This window comes from Magnolia sinica, chromosome 5, assembly GCF_029962835.1.
Source record: "Magnolia sinica isolate HGM2019 chromosome 5, MsV1, whole genome shotgun sequence".
In the NCBI taxonomy this organism is placed as follows: domain Eukaryota; kingdom Viridiplantae; phylum Streptophyta; class Magnoliopsida; order Magnoliales; family Magnoliaceae; genus Magnolia; species Magnolia sinica.
The window spans coordinates 1,924,234-1,939,053 of record NC_080577.1 but is presented as its reverse complement, the minus strand read 5'-3'; the positions used below and the strand labels follow the sequence as shown (position 1 = coordinate 1,939,053).

Genomic DNA, 14,820 nt, shown 5'->3' with positions numbered 1-14,820 from the left:
AAAAGTGGAGGTTCGAAATCCTGTGTCTACTACGCGGAAAAAACCCTGTTTGAGCGTCCAACAAATGAAGTCTTCGTCAAACCCGCGTCGAGAATACGTACCATTCCATCGTAATTCCATCGTAAAATGAAAAAGCTGTCTCTCTCATTCTCGTATTCCCCATCTCTCTCTCTCTCTCTCTCTCTCTCACACACACACACACACACACACACACACCCTATTCTCTCCCATCTTCGATCGACAGCTCGGGTTTCCCCATGGCTTCCTCGAGGATATTCAAAGATCTCGAGGATCTCCAGAAAGATCCTCCCACATCTTTCAGCGCAGGTAAATCTCCCTTTGATTTCCCTCCTTGACACTATGCAGTGGCCCACTGTAATGTTTTAAGTAAAATCCACGTGGCCCACTGTGATGGCCCCACCAATTCACGAAGTAAAATTTAGGCTATTTTCATAGAGGAGTCAACCATCCACCCCTAAACATTTCTAAGATATGGCTCACCTTGATATGCTTATGTAAAATCTATACCGATCACCAGTTGTGTCAGTCTATTTTAGCCGTAGGGCCCAAAAATTTACCCAGTCCATGATTAGAGTGGAAACAGTATACCCACCGTGGTCCCTCTACCAAATGTTCACCTTAGTATGGCCAATCTGATATTTAGGCTCTGTCGCTAAAATTAGGTGAAGCGGGGTGGATTTCACTTAAATACTTGTGGGGCCCACCGATTTATAAAGTCAAATGTATGCCATTTTCATGCACAAAGCCTATGACCGTATGACGTGAGCCCATCCAAGACTAAAAAATTATGGAACAGTCCAGGGAAGGGCTCTGAGGGGGGGCCAACCTAATGTACTGGTTTTATCCACGCCATCCATTTTTCCAAGATCGTTTTACGGTACAAGCCCCCAAATGAGGTAGATCCAAAGTTTAAGTGGACCACACCACAGGAAGCAGTGGTGATAATGGCATCCACCGTTGAAACATTCTAGGGGCCGCTGTGATGTTTATTTGCCATCGAACCTGTTAATAAGTTCATATAGCCCTGGATGAAGGGAAAACACAGATATCAGCTTGATCCAAAACTTCTGCAGCTCCCAAGAAGTTTTTAATGGTGGCCGTTCGATTCCCATCGTGTGGTCCACTTGATCCTTGGATCTTCCTGGGCTTATACCCTAAAATGGTATGGGAAAATGGATGGATGGTGTGGATAAAACTCATACATCAGTGGGCCCCATAAAACCCCATCGTGATGTCCAAAAATTCAAAGACATGGCCCGCCGTGATATTAATGTAAAATCCACCCCGATCACCAAGTGCATCACCCATTTTAGCTATAGGGCCCAAAAATTAGCCTGGTCAATAATACAGGTGGGCCATACAAAGTGAAATAACAATACTCAGCCTCCAAATTGTTTCATTTCATGTAACCCACCTGAATCAAGTATGGGCCTGATTTTTGGTCACGAGACCTACATTTTAGCTTTGCATTTAAGTCCTCTCCCAACTGCATCATGGACTGAGTTAATTTTTGGGCCCTATGGATAAAATAAGGTGACACACCTGGTGTGTCGGTTGGATTTCACATAAAAATAATGTTTAAGGTCCCCTAATTTATTGAAGTGAAGCTCGTTGTGAGGGTGAGGAATCTCGAACACGAGACCTCCCGCTCTGATACCAATTTGATGTAGAACAATTAACCACTTGCTTTAAAAGCTCGAACTGTCAGAGTATGACGAATTAATCCCTTTATCTCATAGCCAAGGCCCCAAATCTCATGGGTTAGGAACTCGGCTGAACCCCCCTCAGGGGCTTGTGGGCCCCAAATCACATGGACCGCCCACCCCGAGTGTGTCCCCACATCCCATGGGCTACCCCACTCGAGCCCGGTGTGAAATGCCCTTGCATTATCTTGCCTTTTGCTTTTACCGCCCATTACCATCGTTTCCATGCTGCCAAACGAACCATTAGGATTTCTCCAAGCATCGATTTGCAATTCCTCTCGTAATCTTCATGCATTTGCAACATTTCTATCAATCTCCTTTTCTTACAGATCGATTTAGTTGTGATTGTCTTGAATTTGTATTGTCAATGATGAATGGATTTTATATATGACTTGTTTCATTAGAGGTGGAATAATGACATATTCACACCATACATTTATTGTATGGTGATTTTTTGCAAGGGTTGACCCCAAAATGTTATGATTTCAGTAATTTTATGGGATTCTTTGTCAAATACATTGATAAGGCTCTGTGTGCCATTTGGAAAAAAGTGTATTACATGCCACGTTGGGAGAAAATGCCATTGAATCCCATCTAGAATAGCAGCTTATTAGGATTGTTGGATTTCTGGTTTATGATGTAATCAAGATTGGAACATGGGTTTAAGAATCATTTTGCTCCGGGGCTTGTTTGGATGTCCATGTGATTCACACATGGTCCAATAGATGGAATAAGCAAATGAGATAGAAATGCTTTGTTATCATGTTTGTGAATTGGGGTAGCTATTCCACTGTTGTTTTGGTGGTTGGCAAAGCATAGATGGATGGTATTTGTAGTTGGATCCAATCCAAACATGACGTTTGGTTATGGTTGGAGGTGCTCTATGACACTTCTTGCTTATGCCCCAAGTACGGGATGGCACAAATGAACACCATTCTACGATGCCATCGAACCAGTGTTTGTGATATTGATAGTATCGGTCAAGGGCCGATGCATCAACCGATATTATTGGTATCTAACCTCCCCGATATGAAACCCCATTGAAGTACATGTATTTTTTAGCATGGACAATGCTATTGCAATATATCACACTATAACGACAATGCATCAATTGAGTGTGATATATCATGATAATATCGTCGATGTATCAATATTGACACGGACTATTTTCTTTCTTCTTCTTTTTTCCCTCTAAAAGAAGCCCAAAAAAACCCATTTTCCTCTAAATCTTTTGCTTTTAATCTAGTATTTAAGTAATTTCAACTCTCTTTGATTTTTGAGAGGAAAACTAGATTATAGTGCAGAAATCGAGATTCGATGGTGTTGAGGGTTGATTTTCTTGAAAAACCCAAAAATTAAAAAAAATAAAATCCAAAGGAAAAACATCACATAGCTATAAAAGCTCCTTCCTCTTGTCCTTCTACTCTTCTTCAATCCCCCAACCCCACCAAGTAGCGTATGATGCTTGATACACTAACACTTAGAAATTGTATACGTGGTCTTAGAGAAGAATTGCTTTCTCTCTTAGGTTTGATTGTATTAGTCATTGTTCCAAGCCAGGCGTCATTAGGATGCTCTAATTTGAGGGGGAATGTAAAACGGTTAATAGTTGAATAAGGCCCATAGGCCCCGCCCCATTCGCGTTTTTACTATTTTAAATAACATTGTTTCAAATAGCACCCGTAGCGTATACTATGTAGAGTAGACTATATAGTGTACTAAATAGAGTAAATCCCCTATAGCTTGGGCTATAATTACGTAGCATACACTACAATGCATTTATTATTATTATTTTATTTATTTAATATTTTTTTGACGTTTTCTTTGTATTTATTAATGTAGATGAATGTAACACTTATATTGTATTTAATACTTTTAACCTGTGGAATTTTTATTTCTTTTCATACTTGTGACTTGTACTTTCAATTAGATATTATTAATTAAAGTGATTTGTTTAGAAAGTTGTTGATGTGATAATTATTTGATTTGGTTTATATATGTGGATTGACTTTTGATAAATGATAATTAATAACTTGTTTGAACATCCTTGAAAAAATGAATCATCTTTTAGGTATTTTTATATTTTTTCCTTTATCTTTTCTTACTATTTATCATATTTTTCTATTTTTAAATTAAAAAATAGAAGTATCGTGTACCTTACGCTAAATGCTATGCCATTTACGCTACACGTTGCAGAGGGCTGAGCACTACACAACACACTACCGCTATTTAAAACACTGATAAATAAGAGTAGAGGGCTAGGTTTTCAATACACCCTAAGCATAATATGTTGTTGCTATCTTTCTACTCTCTCTCTCTCTCACTCTCATTGTCTCTCTTTCGTCTTTCTTTTCCCTTTTTCTTCTTCTTCTCATTGTAGCTTCTCATTGGACCTTAAGATTAGCACCATGTAGCTATTTAACATGATATTAGAGCCTAAGTACTCCTAGGGTTTCTTCTTCTTCTAAGGTTTATTCTTCTTTTCTCTTTTCTTCTTTTCCCTTCACTTTTTTTCTTATTCTTCTTTAATTTTTTTAAAAGATTTTTTCTAAAGAAACACTAATTTTTATGTTGCTTTGACTAGGGTTTGTTGAATTTTTTCTGTTGAAGCAGATTTTTGTGTTAGGATTTGCTGGATTCTTCCCGTTGAAGTAGATTATTGTTTTGCTTTGGCTAAGGTCTGCTGGATTTTTCCTATTGAAGCATATTTTTATGTTGCTTTGGATAGGGTTTGCTGATTTTTTCTATTAGGGTAGATTTTTGGGCATTTTTTGTGTTTACCTTCCTAATCCTTGGTGATAGTTACCTTTGCATTATAATGAAATTTGAAAAAAAAAATCTTTCATGTTATTTTTTAATATTTATCTTTCATGTTATTGTTGAATATTTCTCTCTTAGGCTTATTTTATTGCACATGTTGACATCTAACAGGCCCTGTTGCTGAAGACATGTTTCATTGGCAAGCGACAATTGTGGGACCCCCAGACAGTCCTTATGCAGGTGGCATCTTTCTAGTTACTATCCATTTTCCTCCAGACTATCCATTTACGCCACCTAAGGTATTGCATTAAATCTAAGTTGCTAGTTATGGAGCTTCATGGCCGTGCATTATCAATTTCACTTGTTACTTTTCATGATGCTAGTCTGCTTATTGAGAATGTTTTTTAAATACCTAAAGTTTTAACTGTTCAAAAAAAAAAAAAAAAAGAAGTTTTGGAGTTTTAGTCTTTGCTCACATAAGTCGATGGTTGTGATGTTTTGTAGAACATTAGTTTATAAATGGATCTAGTTAATTTTTATTCAAATTTCTGAGGCAATAAAGATGCTAGGGTATAAGCTTCTACTGCGACGCAATTGATCTTGTAGCTCAACAAGGTAGCCTACAACCTTCTTGCATTTTGTGTGCTATGTGGCATATATAATGAACACTTGATGCAACATCTAGGACATGATGAGCGCTTGCCTTCTGCAATATTCATTGACCACAGTAACTTACATTGATATCAGTGTAGTCTCTCTGGAATGATAGATATTGATGTGATGCGCCTTTTCTTCAAATTATTATTATTTATATGAATGACTCAAAATTTGATAGTTCAACAACCGGCTCCCTACTTTCCATGAACCCTCCTTTACCGGGTTTGATAAAGACTGGAGAATGGCTTCTACATGGAGACTGTGATTCTTAAATGACATTCTCAAAAAGATATAAGAACTATCTTGCTGTGGAGTGTACTTCTAGGGGATAGGTTACTGTTTTATTGGGAGAGGATTCTGTCAAAAAGGGTATTGAAGTTCTAATGAGAATTTAATACAAGAAAGTTACTGTTTTATTGGGAGAGGATTCTGTCAAAAAGGGTATTGAAATTCTAATGAGAATTTAATACAAGAAAGTTACTGTTTTATTGGGAGAGGATTCTCTCAAAAAGATATTGAAATTCTAATGAGAATTTAATACAAGAACGCTAAAGCTTTCTTGCAGTGGAGATACTTCATGTACACATGGTGGACATGCCACCATGAAGTGGAAGCTTTAGGCTTTAAAAAAAAAGGAGCCTTTTTTTGTTGTTGATAATAAAAATTTATTAAAAATCCCCAAAATGAAAAAGTAAAACATAGGAAACAAGATCCGTCAAGGCAATGGATATACTGAGAAGATCTATTGACCCCATCCTTGCCTAGAGAATCAGCGATACAATTTGGTTTGCAGTTAATACACTTAGCAAAAATTGTCTTTGACCAAGATGGCAATATTAATTTATTAAATATGAAGGATAGTTTCCAAAGAGGAGGAGAAGCACCAGATGCCCAAGCAATTGCATTTTGCAAATCCTCCTTGACCATACACGCACCTTCCTTTTTTTTCTTTTTGAAAGATGATGCGATATTATTAAAGGGCCAAAAGAAACACAAACAACAACAAGCAAGAAAAACAAAGAAGAAAAAAAATACAAACCCTTGCCCAAACAAACCATGCCCCAACTACTCAGGGATGCCAAACTGACACTCTCACAGAAGTAAAAGGGCCCTACTAAGAACTATACAAGCAGAGCAACTTTGACCACAAAACAGCTAACAACCCCCCCCCCCCCCCCCAAAAAAAAAAAAAATAAAAAAAAAATAAAAAAAAATCGACATTTGTAATACCCACTTTTGCAAATAGCGACAGCTTTAATTCATGGTTATTGCAAATACCCACATTTGGAAACTAACCCTACCTTAAAACCTCTTGTTCTCCTTGCAACTAAAAAAAAAAAAAAAACCATTAAAATTATTTAGTGTGGTATGTTCCATTTGGAGGAGAATTAAAAGGTCTGCCTTTGCCACCCCTCTACCTGTGAATGTTATTTTAACCCCATGGTCAATGGAATCGTTCCAATAGTTGCCATCGATTTTGAACCTGCTGTTTTGTACAATTCTGATACAGAACTGAAGTCCAGAATTTGAGGGTTGGGAGCTAGCAATCTCCTTTGCACCAACTAATGGGTGGCCCAAATTTATTGCTGATTCTTCAACATCAATCAGTTCGGACCTACTTTAAATAATGAAACGAATTTGACTATAACCCCTCGCCTTCCAAGCTAACGATGCGGGTTCAATTGCCGCTACCCACTTCATGTTAATTATTATGATACATGCATCATTGATTTGGATATGCGTCTCATTCTTTATTCCCTAAAATGTCTCACTTATACAATCAGATTCTTTTAACTGAACAGGAGATAGGAAAGTAAAAATGCTAAAGAAAATAACAAAATCAGAAAGAAATTTGTCCATTGTCTAATAGATTGAACAGAGCTCTTCTAAAACTTTGGAATAGGTTCAAATACTATTGGATGCAATTTATTTCCACGGTTTATGTTCTTCCCATGGAGGAGAATTTTGTTGTATGTTTCATATGGCATTTTTGTCATTTTCTAACGGTTGTTAACAGAAGTAACGAAAAACTAGTAGAATGTGGGTATTTACAATAACATCGAATTAACAATTTGTGTATTTGCAATAACATCGAATTAATAATGTGTGTATTTGCAGACCATTTTTTCTATGTGGGTATTTGCAAATACCCTGTTTTTGACATGGGAATCTGCAGAACACCCCAATATAAAGTGATTCGAAAGTTTACGGTACCTTTTGATGGCTGAATTGTTCATGATTTTTTCTTTTAAAGATCTCCTCTAATTACTGCAAAAGTTCATGTTTATGTTGGGGTACAATTCAGTTACCTTCTTGAAAGATGGGGGTGATCTCCTTCTAAGATTCTAGGGCTGCCATCTCTTGACTAATCACTTCAATTTGGCCCATTGAATTACTGCATACTTGTTCCATTTCTACAAAGACCCTTTCAGGTTTTCTGAAGCTTTGCATGCATGTAAACCAATAGCCTGCCCCAAGGTTTCGTTGTTGTCTTTGTGCTGTACCTTTGCCTTCGTGAAAAGAAAACAAAAACAAAAGAAGTTTGCTAAGGGGTGGATATCATATAGACGATGTGTTTTACAAATTCCGTCGACGAAGTCAAATAAGAGAGAGAAAAAAAAGGCTTGGAACTTGAAATATCTTGAACAACCGTCAAGGAGATTGAATTAAGTATTGTTGCGCCGCACGCCAACAATGCAGTGAACCGAGATCCAATCTCCGGTCTCACCCACAAACGATAAACAGAAAGAAATATAAATTAGAAAAAGAATCAAAGCATTCCAAACAAACCACAAGACAAGATATACGTGAAAAAACCCCAACAAGGGTAAAAAACCATGGATGCAATCTTCCACTATGAAGAAAAACGAAGATTATAAGGCAATATACTAACCTCTCCCTTGGAAGTACATAGAAAACCCTTTGCCCACACCTTAGAATTATTTTCCATCCACTAGAAAAGCCCTAGGGACACCTATTTTAGTTTAGGCAACTTCCCTTTCGCACCCTTGCGAAAATCGACTCAAAAATCCGCAATCCGCATCAAATCTGGAAACGAATCTGCGTAACCTCGACTGGTCGAGCGGACCCTCGACCGGTCGAGCATGGGCCACAACCAGTTGAGCACCTCGAAACCCAAAACCTGATGCTTGCTAGACTTTGAGTCGAGCCAGTCCTCGACTTCGGCCCCCAGATGTGGCTCCACATCTCAACAATCTCCCACTTAGAGACACATCACTATAAACCTTCGTCTTCTACATCTGGAGTGCACCACCTCCCTGTTTTCAAGCCTGAAGACCAATCAAAGTTGAACAAAGCTTCAGCTTCTCCCATGTGACCGCCTTGGTCAGCATATCTGCCGGATTCTCACTTGTATGAATCTTCTCTAAAGCAATCGATCCATCTTCCAGTAACGAACGTATGGAGTGATATCTGATGTCAATATGCCTGGTCTTTGAATGAAAGGCTGAATTCTTAGTCAAGTGTATTGCACTCTGACTGTCACCGTACAGCTTGCAATCTGCTTGCTTCTTACCCAACTCTTCCATGAAACCTTACATCCACACCATCTCTTTGCATGCTTCCATAGCTGCAATATATTCTGCTTCTGTCGTACTGATAGATACTATCTTCTGTAACTGAGAAACCCAACTGACTGCAGCACTACTCAGAGTAAAGACATAACCTGTAGTTCTTCTTCTGCTGTCGATATCTCTTACCAAATTTGAATCTACGTAGCCTTGTAGCTTGATTTCCGATCCACCATAGCACAACCCTATATCCACAGTACCTATCAGGTATTTGAGGATCCACTTCACAGCTTCCCAATGTTCCTTCCCGTGGTTGTTCATGAACTTGCTAACAACTCTCACTGCTTGAGCAATGTCTGACCTCGTGCTCACCATAGCATACATGAGACTCCCAATAGCTGTCGCGTATGGGACTTTAGCCATGTAGTCCTATTCCTCCTGCGTCTTTGCACCTTGCTCCTTAGATAGCTTGAAGTGGTTGGCTAATGGAGTGCTAACCGGCTTAGCACCTCCCATATTGAATCGATCAAGTACCTTGGCTATGTACTTTGCCTGTGACAAAACTAATTTCTTATTTTCCTTGTTACGCTTTATCCTCATGCCTAGGATTTGTTTTGCAGCTCCTAAATCCTTCATGGCAAATTCTCTAGACAATTGTCTTTTGAGATCTGAGATGTCCTTCATGCTTGAACCGGCCACAAGCATATCATCAACGTACAGAAGAAGGATGATGTACGACATATCAAATTTCTTCAAATAGCAACAGTGGTCTGCATGATATCTCCTGTAACCGTTTCTCGACATGAAACTGTCGAACTTCTTGTACCATTGCCCCGGGGCCTGTTTCAGGCCATATAGACTTTTTTTTTTCAGTTTGCACACCTTGTTCTCATTTCCTGGTGCCACATATCCTGTTGGCTGATGCATATATATCTCTTCTTCAAGGTCACCATGAAGAAAGGCTGTCTTAACATCTAGCTGCTCTAGATGTAAGTCCTCTGTAGCCACTATATCCAAGACCATGTGAATCGTAGACATTTTCACCACAAGTGAAAATATTTCAGTGAAATCAATACCTGCCTTTTATTAAAACCCTTTCACAACCAATCTGGCCTTCTACCGTTTCGAACCATCGTGCTCCTCCTTCAGTCTGTAAATTCACTTGTTATGAAGAGCTTTCTTACCCTTAGGTAAAGTGACTAGCTCCCATGTACGATTAGACTCAAGAGAGTCCATCTCATCATCCATAGCCTGCTCCCACTTAACCCGTGTATACGATTGTAATGCTTCTTCAAAACACTCTGGTTTACCATTATCTGTCAGCAGTAGATAATGTAAGCAGGGTGAGTATCAGACCGTGGGTCTCCTCTCCCGAGTAGACTTCCTTACAACTGGTGTCTGTGACTTTGCCTCATAATGCTCCTGTGCATGATTATCCCGTGGCACTGTAACACCCGTGTCCAGTAACTCTTCCAACTCTATGAATTCTTTCTCCTCGGCCTTATTTTCCTGCACACTATCCTTATGCATCACTTTTTCATTGAAGACTACATCCTTGCTTCTGATGATTTTCTTATTTTCTGTATCCCAAAACTTGTAGCCAAAATCATGTTGCCCGTAGCCTATAAACGTGCACCTTCTGGACTTCGCATCTAGCTTGTTTCTGTGCTCTGCATCAATGTGAACATATGAAGTGTAACCGAACACTCTGAGATGTGCAAGGTTCACTTCTTTCCCAGTCCACGTTTCTTTTGGTAGTCCACCATCCAATGGTGCTGATGGACTTCTATTGATGATATATGCGGCAGTATTCACAGCATTTGCCCAAAACGTCTTAGGCAACCCTCCATGTAACCTCATGCTCCTAGCGCGCTCAAGGATGATCCTGTTAATGCCCTCAGCAACACCATTCTGCTGCGGTGTCCCTGGAATCGTTTTCTGATGTTTGATTCCATTTGCTGCACAATATTCCTCAAATCTCTTATCACAGTATTCTCTCCCATTATCAGATCTGAGACATTTTACTATTTTACCTATCTCGTTTTCTACTATTACTTTCCACTTCTTAAATACATCAAATACATCAGATTTGTGCTTTAAGAAGTAAATCCATTGTTTTCTACTAGCATCATCAATAAAGGAAACAAAATAACGTGAGCCACCAAGAGATAATGCCTGTGCCGGTCCCCACACATCAGTGTGTACAAGCTCCAACAGATGCGTCTTTGGATCGCGTCCTGTCTTCTTGAAACTTACCCTCTTCTGCTTGTCATACATGCAGTCCTCGCAGAATTCCAGGTCAATAGACTTCAGCCCTGGTAGCTTCCCTTTCGACAATAACACTTTCATCCCCTTCTCACTCATTTGTCCCAACCTCTGATGCCATAACTGTCTATTCACTCTAGTTGATGCGACTGCGAGTGAATTATACAATCCTAAAGTCATGTACAAAGTATTTTCCTTCTTGCCTTGAGATATCACCAAGGCACCTTTTGCGATCTTCCAGGAATCACTGGTGAATGTCGTCACATAACCGGTATCAGCCAACTGCCCCACTGAGATCAAATTCCGTTTCAAACTCGGTACATGTCTAACATCCTTCAATTTCAGAACCGTTCCATCTTTCTGATTTATATGAACGTCTCTCTTTCCAACGATACTGCACGACTCATCATCACCCAGGTAGACTTTCCCGAAGTCACCTGATACATAATTACGCAGAACTTCCTTACATGAAGTGGCTTGAAACGAAGCACCCGAGTCTATGACCTAAGACTCATTTCTCGCATCAAGAGACAAGATCAATGCCTCTGTGTCACTCTCCTCAGATAGATTCACTGAATCCTTCCCGCCTTGAGAGCTTCCTTCTTGTTTCTTGAGCCCCCTGCAATCACGTTTCATGTGCCCTTTCTTCCCGCAATACCAACACCTGTCTTTGTCTTTCGGTCCCTTGGACTTCTTCCTCGACTTAGAACGTCCGTGTTTGTTGCCTCCTTTGTTCAGCGATCTTCCTCTTTCTTCAACATTTAGAGCATTCCCTGAATCCCCTGAACTCCTGATGCCTTTCTTCTAGATTCTTTGCTGAGAATTACACCGGCCACATCATCAAATTTCAGCTTTGTCGACCCTGAAGAATTGCTCACAGCAATCACCAAACATCCTAACTATTTGGCAAACTGGACAAGATCAGTAACGCCCTGACCTCGTCCTAAAAAATAATGCCAACGGATTCCAACTGGCTCGTGACTGTATTGAACTCGTTTAGATGTTCAGCCACGCTCCCATCATCTGACATCTTCATGTTGAATAGCTGTTTCATAAGATGAACCTTGTTGGACGCTGAGGGTTTTTTATACATGGTGGCTAGGGCTTCCATTAATTCTTTTATGGTTTTCATCTTGGATATATTGAAGGCGACGACGCTCTTAGACAAAGAGAGTCAGATCGTTCCTAAAGCCTTCCGATCCAATAAAAACCATTCATCATCTGTCATCTTTTCTGGTTTCTTCTTTTTTCCTCTTAGAAGAATATAGAGGTCATTCTGATACAGATAATCCTCCATCTGCATCTTCCAGAAGGCAAAGTTTGAACCATCAAACTTCTCAATTCTAGTGTTCCCTTCTTCCGTCATCGTTCCCAATAGAACTAAACCTAGCTCTGATACCAGTTGTTGCGTAGTATGCCAACAACGCAGTGAACCGAGATCCGATCTCCGGTCTCACCCACAAACGATAAACAGAAAGAAATATAAATTAGAAAAAGAATCAAAGCATTCCAAACAAACCACAAGACAAGATATACGTGGGAAAACCCCAACAAGGGTAAAAAAACCACGGATGCAATCTTCCACTATGAAGAAAAACAAAGATTACAAGGCAATATACTAACCTTTTCCTTGGAAGTACATAGAAAACCCTTTGCGCAAACCTTAGAATTATTTCCCATCCACTAGAAAAGCCCTAGGGACACCTATTTATAGTTTAGACAACTTCCCTTTCGCACCCTTACGAAAATCGACTCAAAAATTTGCAGTCCGCATCAAATTCGGAAACGAATCTACGTAACCTCGACCTGTCGAGCGGACCCTCGACCGGTCGAGCATGGGCCCCACGACCGGTCGAGCACCTCGAAACCCAAAACCTGATGCTTGCTGGACTTTGAGTCGAGCCAGTCCTCGACTGGTCGAGTGGGCCACTCGACCGGTCGAGCAGGGCACTTGACTGGTCGAGCGGCCCCCAGATGTGGCTCCACATCTCAACAAGTATCATATCTGATATCTCTCATTTCATTAAGAAAGAAGACAAAAAGCTAACCCTTAAAGATCAGTTATGCATGATGTAACAAAGTGTGATTTAGTAATTCATAAGCATTCTGGTTCTCTGATTTAACTCAGTGCTGTTCAGTAATCCTTCAGTATTATAATTCTCTGATGTCATACTGTAATAGTGCACACTCATTAATTTGTCATCCTTATCCTGTGGATGCTATCTGTAAATTGTGCAGGTTGCATTCAGGACAAAGGTTTCCCATCCAAATATAAACAGCGATGGCAGCATTTGCCTTGACATTTTGAAGGAGCAGTGGAGCCCTGCATTAACTATTTCCAAGGTTTGTAGTCTCTACCATTTACTTTTTCTGTTTTTCTATGTGCAAACAGGAACATCCTTGAAACACATCAAGTATTGGCTGTTATCGAATGTAGTGCAGATGGTTGTTATGATTGATGTATTCCACAACTGCCTCTGGGGAAAAAGCAAAAAAAAAATTCAAAACCTTCCCGGCACCCTCTCCTTTTTTGTTCATGGTTTGACTTTGCTCTGTGCTTCTGGATCAGGAAGTGACATTTGCAACTCAATACCTGAGATGTGGCAGGTAGGGAGGTGGATCCTGGCCATCATGTATGGATATGCACTTGGCTGAAAATCATTCTAACCAGATGATACTAGCTATCAGTTTCTTCTGTTGAATTTATTTTCATCTTGACTGTCCATTTGAATGTCACTGTTCTTACGGATGTCGTCGTCTGATTGTGTGATATTCAACTGGGGTATTTGCTCTAGCAAACTTGCCACATGTTGGATATTGGATGAAAAGCATCCACTACCCAATCCAACCCACTGAAGCCAAAACTTCCTCGTCGCAAACCCTAGTTTTAGATTGAATGTCATTTTCAGTTTTTCTTGTCACTTACAATGAGTTTGTCTGATTTCGTTCTCTGACCTTTAACTGTTCTCTCACTCTCTCTCATCCAACCACTGCACCGCAACTTATTCCCAGTTTGCTATTTCTTCTGAGTGGATTGAATATAGGTACCCTGTATTGACCAGACCAAAGGTTTTTGTCTAAAAGACATACATGCTGTCAGTCACTACTTCTAATAATTTCCTATCTGATTTCTATCTTTTTCTTTCCTTGGTTTTAGAGATTTCAAAATAAACTTAAAATGAATGAATCTTATGTGGTTAAGAGGAGCAATCTAGATAGGCACACCTAACATATATGTGGTTAAGTGCTCATCACCAATGCACATGTATCCATCTCAACTGTCCATCAGGTGGGGCTATATCTTTGTTGGGCCAGATTCTAACCATCTGTTCAGCGGCCTTAAAAGCAGATGGTTGAAAAGAGAATTGTTATCGATCCGAATTAATCTTCATATGACAGACAGAAAGGATTGTCCATTCTATGTGATTTTCTGATTGTGGTTTCATCCATGGTTGGCCCTACCTGGTGGGTGAATGACTTTCTGGCTTGTGCAGCAAAGCGTTTGGTGGAGATGAGAGCCTGACTGTTACTACATATTATTTGACTTGAATTTGGAAAATCCCTTCATTGGTGGATGTTTCAAATCAAGTCCTTAATAAAATAATAATTTATTGAGCCTCAAAACATCAGGGTGGCTGCTATATCTTGTTGTGTGCTTGACATCTAGGATTGCATTTGGATGCTTGAGTTAATTGAGGAATGGAATTGCAAATTTTTGGAGATGACCAAATTGTGATGGTTTTCTAGTATTCGTGACCAAGTAGACCTTGGATGGTAGTTAATTTCATTTCAAGTACAACATGAAAACAACATAACTGCAATTTGGAGCCCAATTCTTGGATATTGTTGCTAGGGTATAATTGCAATTTAGTCATTTTCCACTT

At 39.6% G+C, this 14,820-nt stretch overlaps 1 protein-coding gene across 6 annotated transcripts in view; it reads left to right on the top strand.

Moving 5' to 3' along the window:
• LOC131245076 (ubiquitin-conjugating enzyme E2-17 kDa) overlaps positions 1–14,820 on the top strand; it is a 68,568-nt gene continuing 53,748 nt past the window's right edge. Inside the window, exons 1-4 of one of the 6 annotated variants that reach the window (XR_009170771.1) lie at positions 1–152; positions 245–327; positions 4,656–4,783; positions 13,175–13,279. Coding sequence is in view for 5 of the 6 variants with exons in the window: in XM_058244275.1 (XP_058100258.1) it covers positions 127–152; positions 245–327; positions 4,656–4,783; positions 13,175–13,279 (342 nt within the window). In the remaining variant the exon portion in view is untranslated. Of the gene's footprint in view, positions 153–194; positions 328–4,655; positions 4,784–13,174; positions 13,280–14,820 lie in introns of those variants that run through there. The other 5 variants (XM_058244275.1, XM_058244281.1, XM_058244278.1 and 2 more) reach the window with 5 other exon arrangements.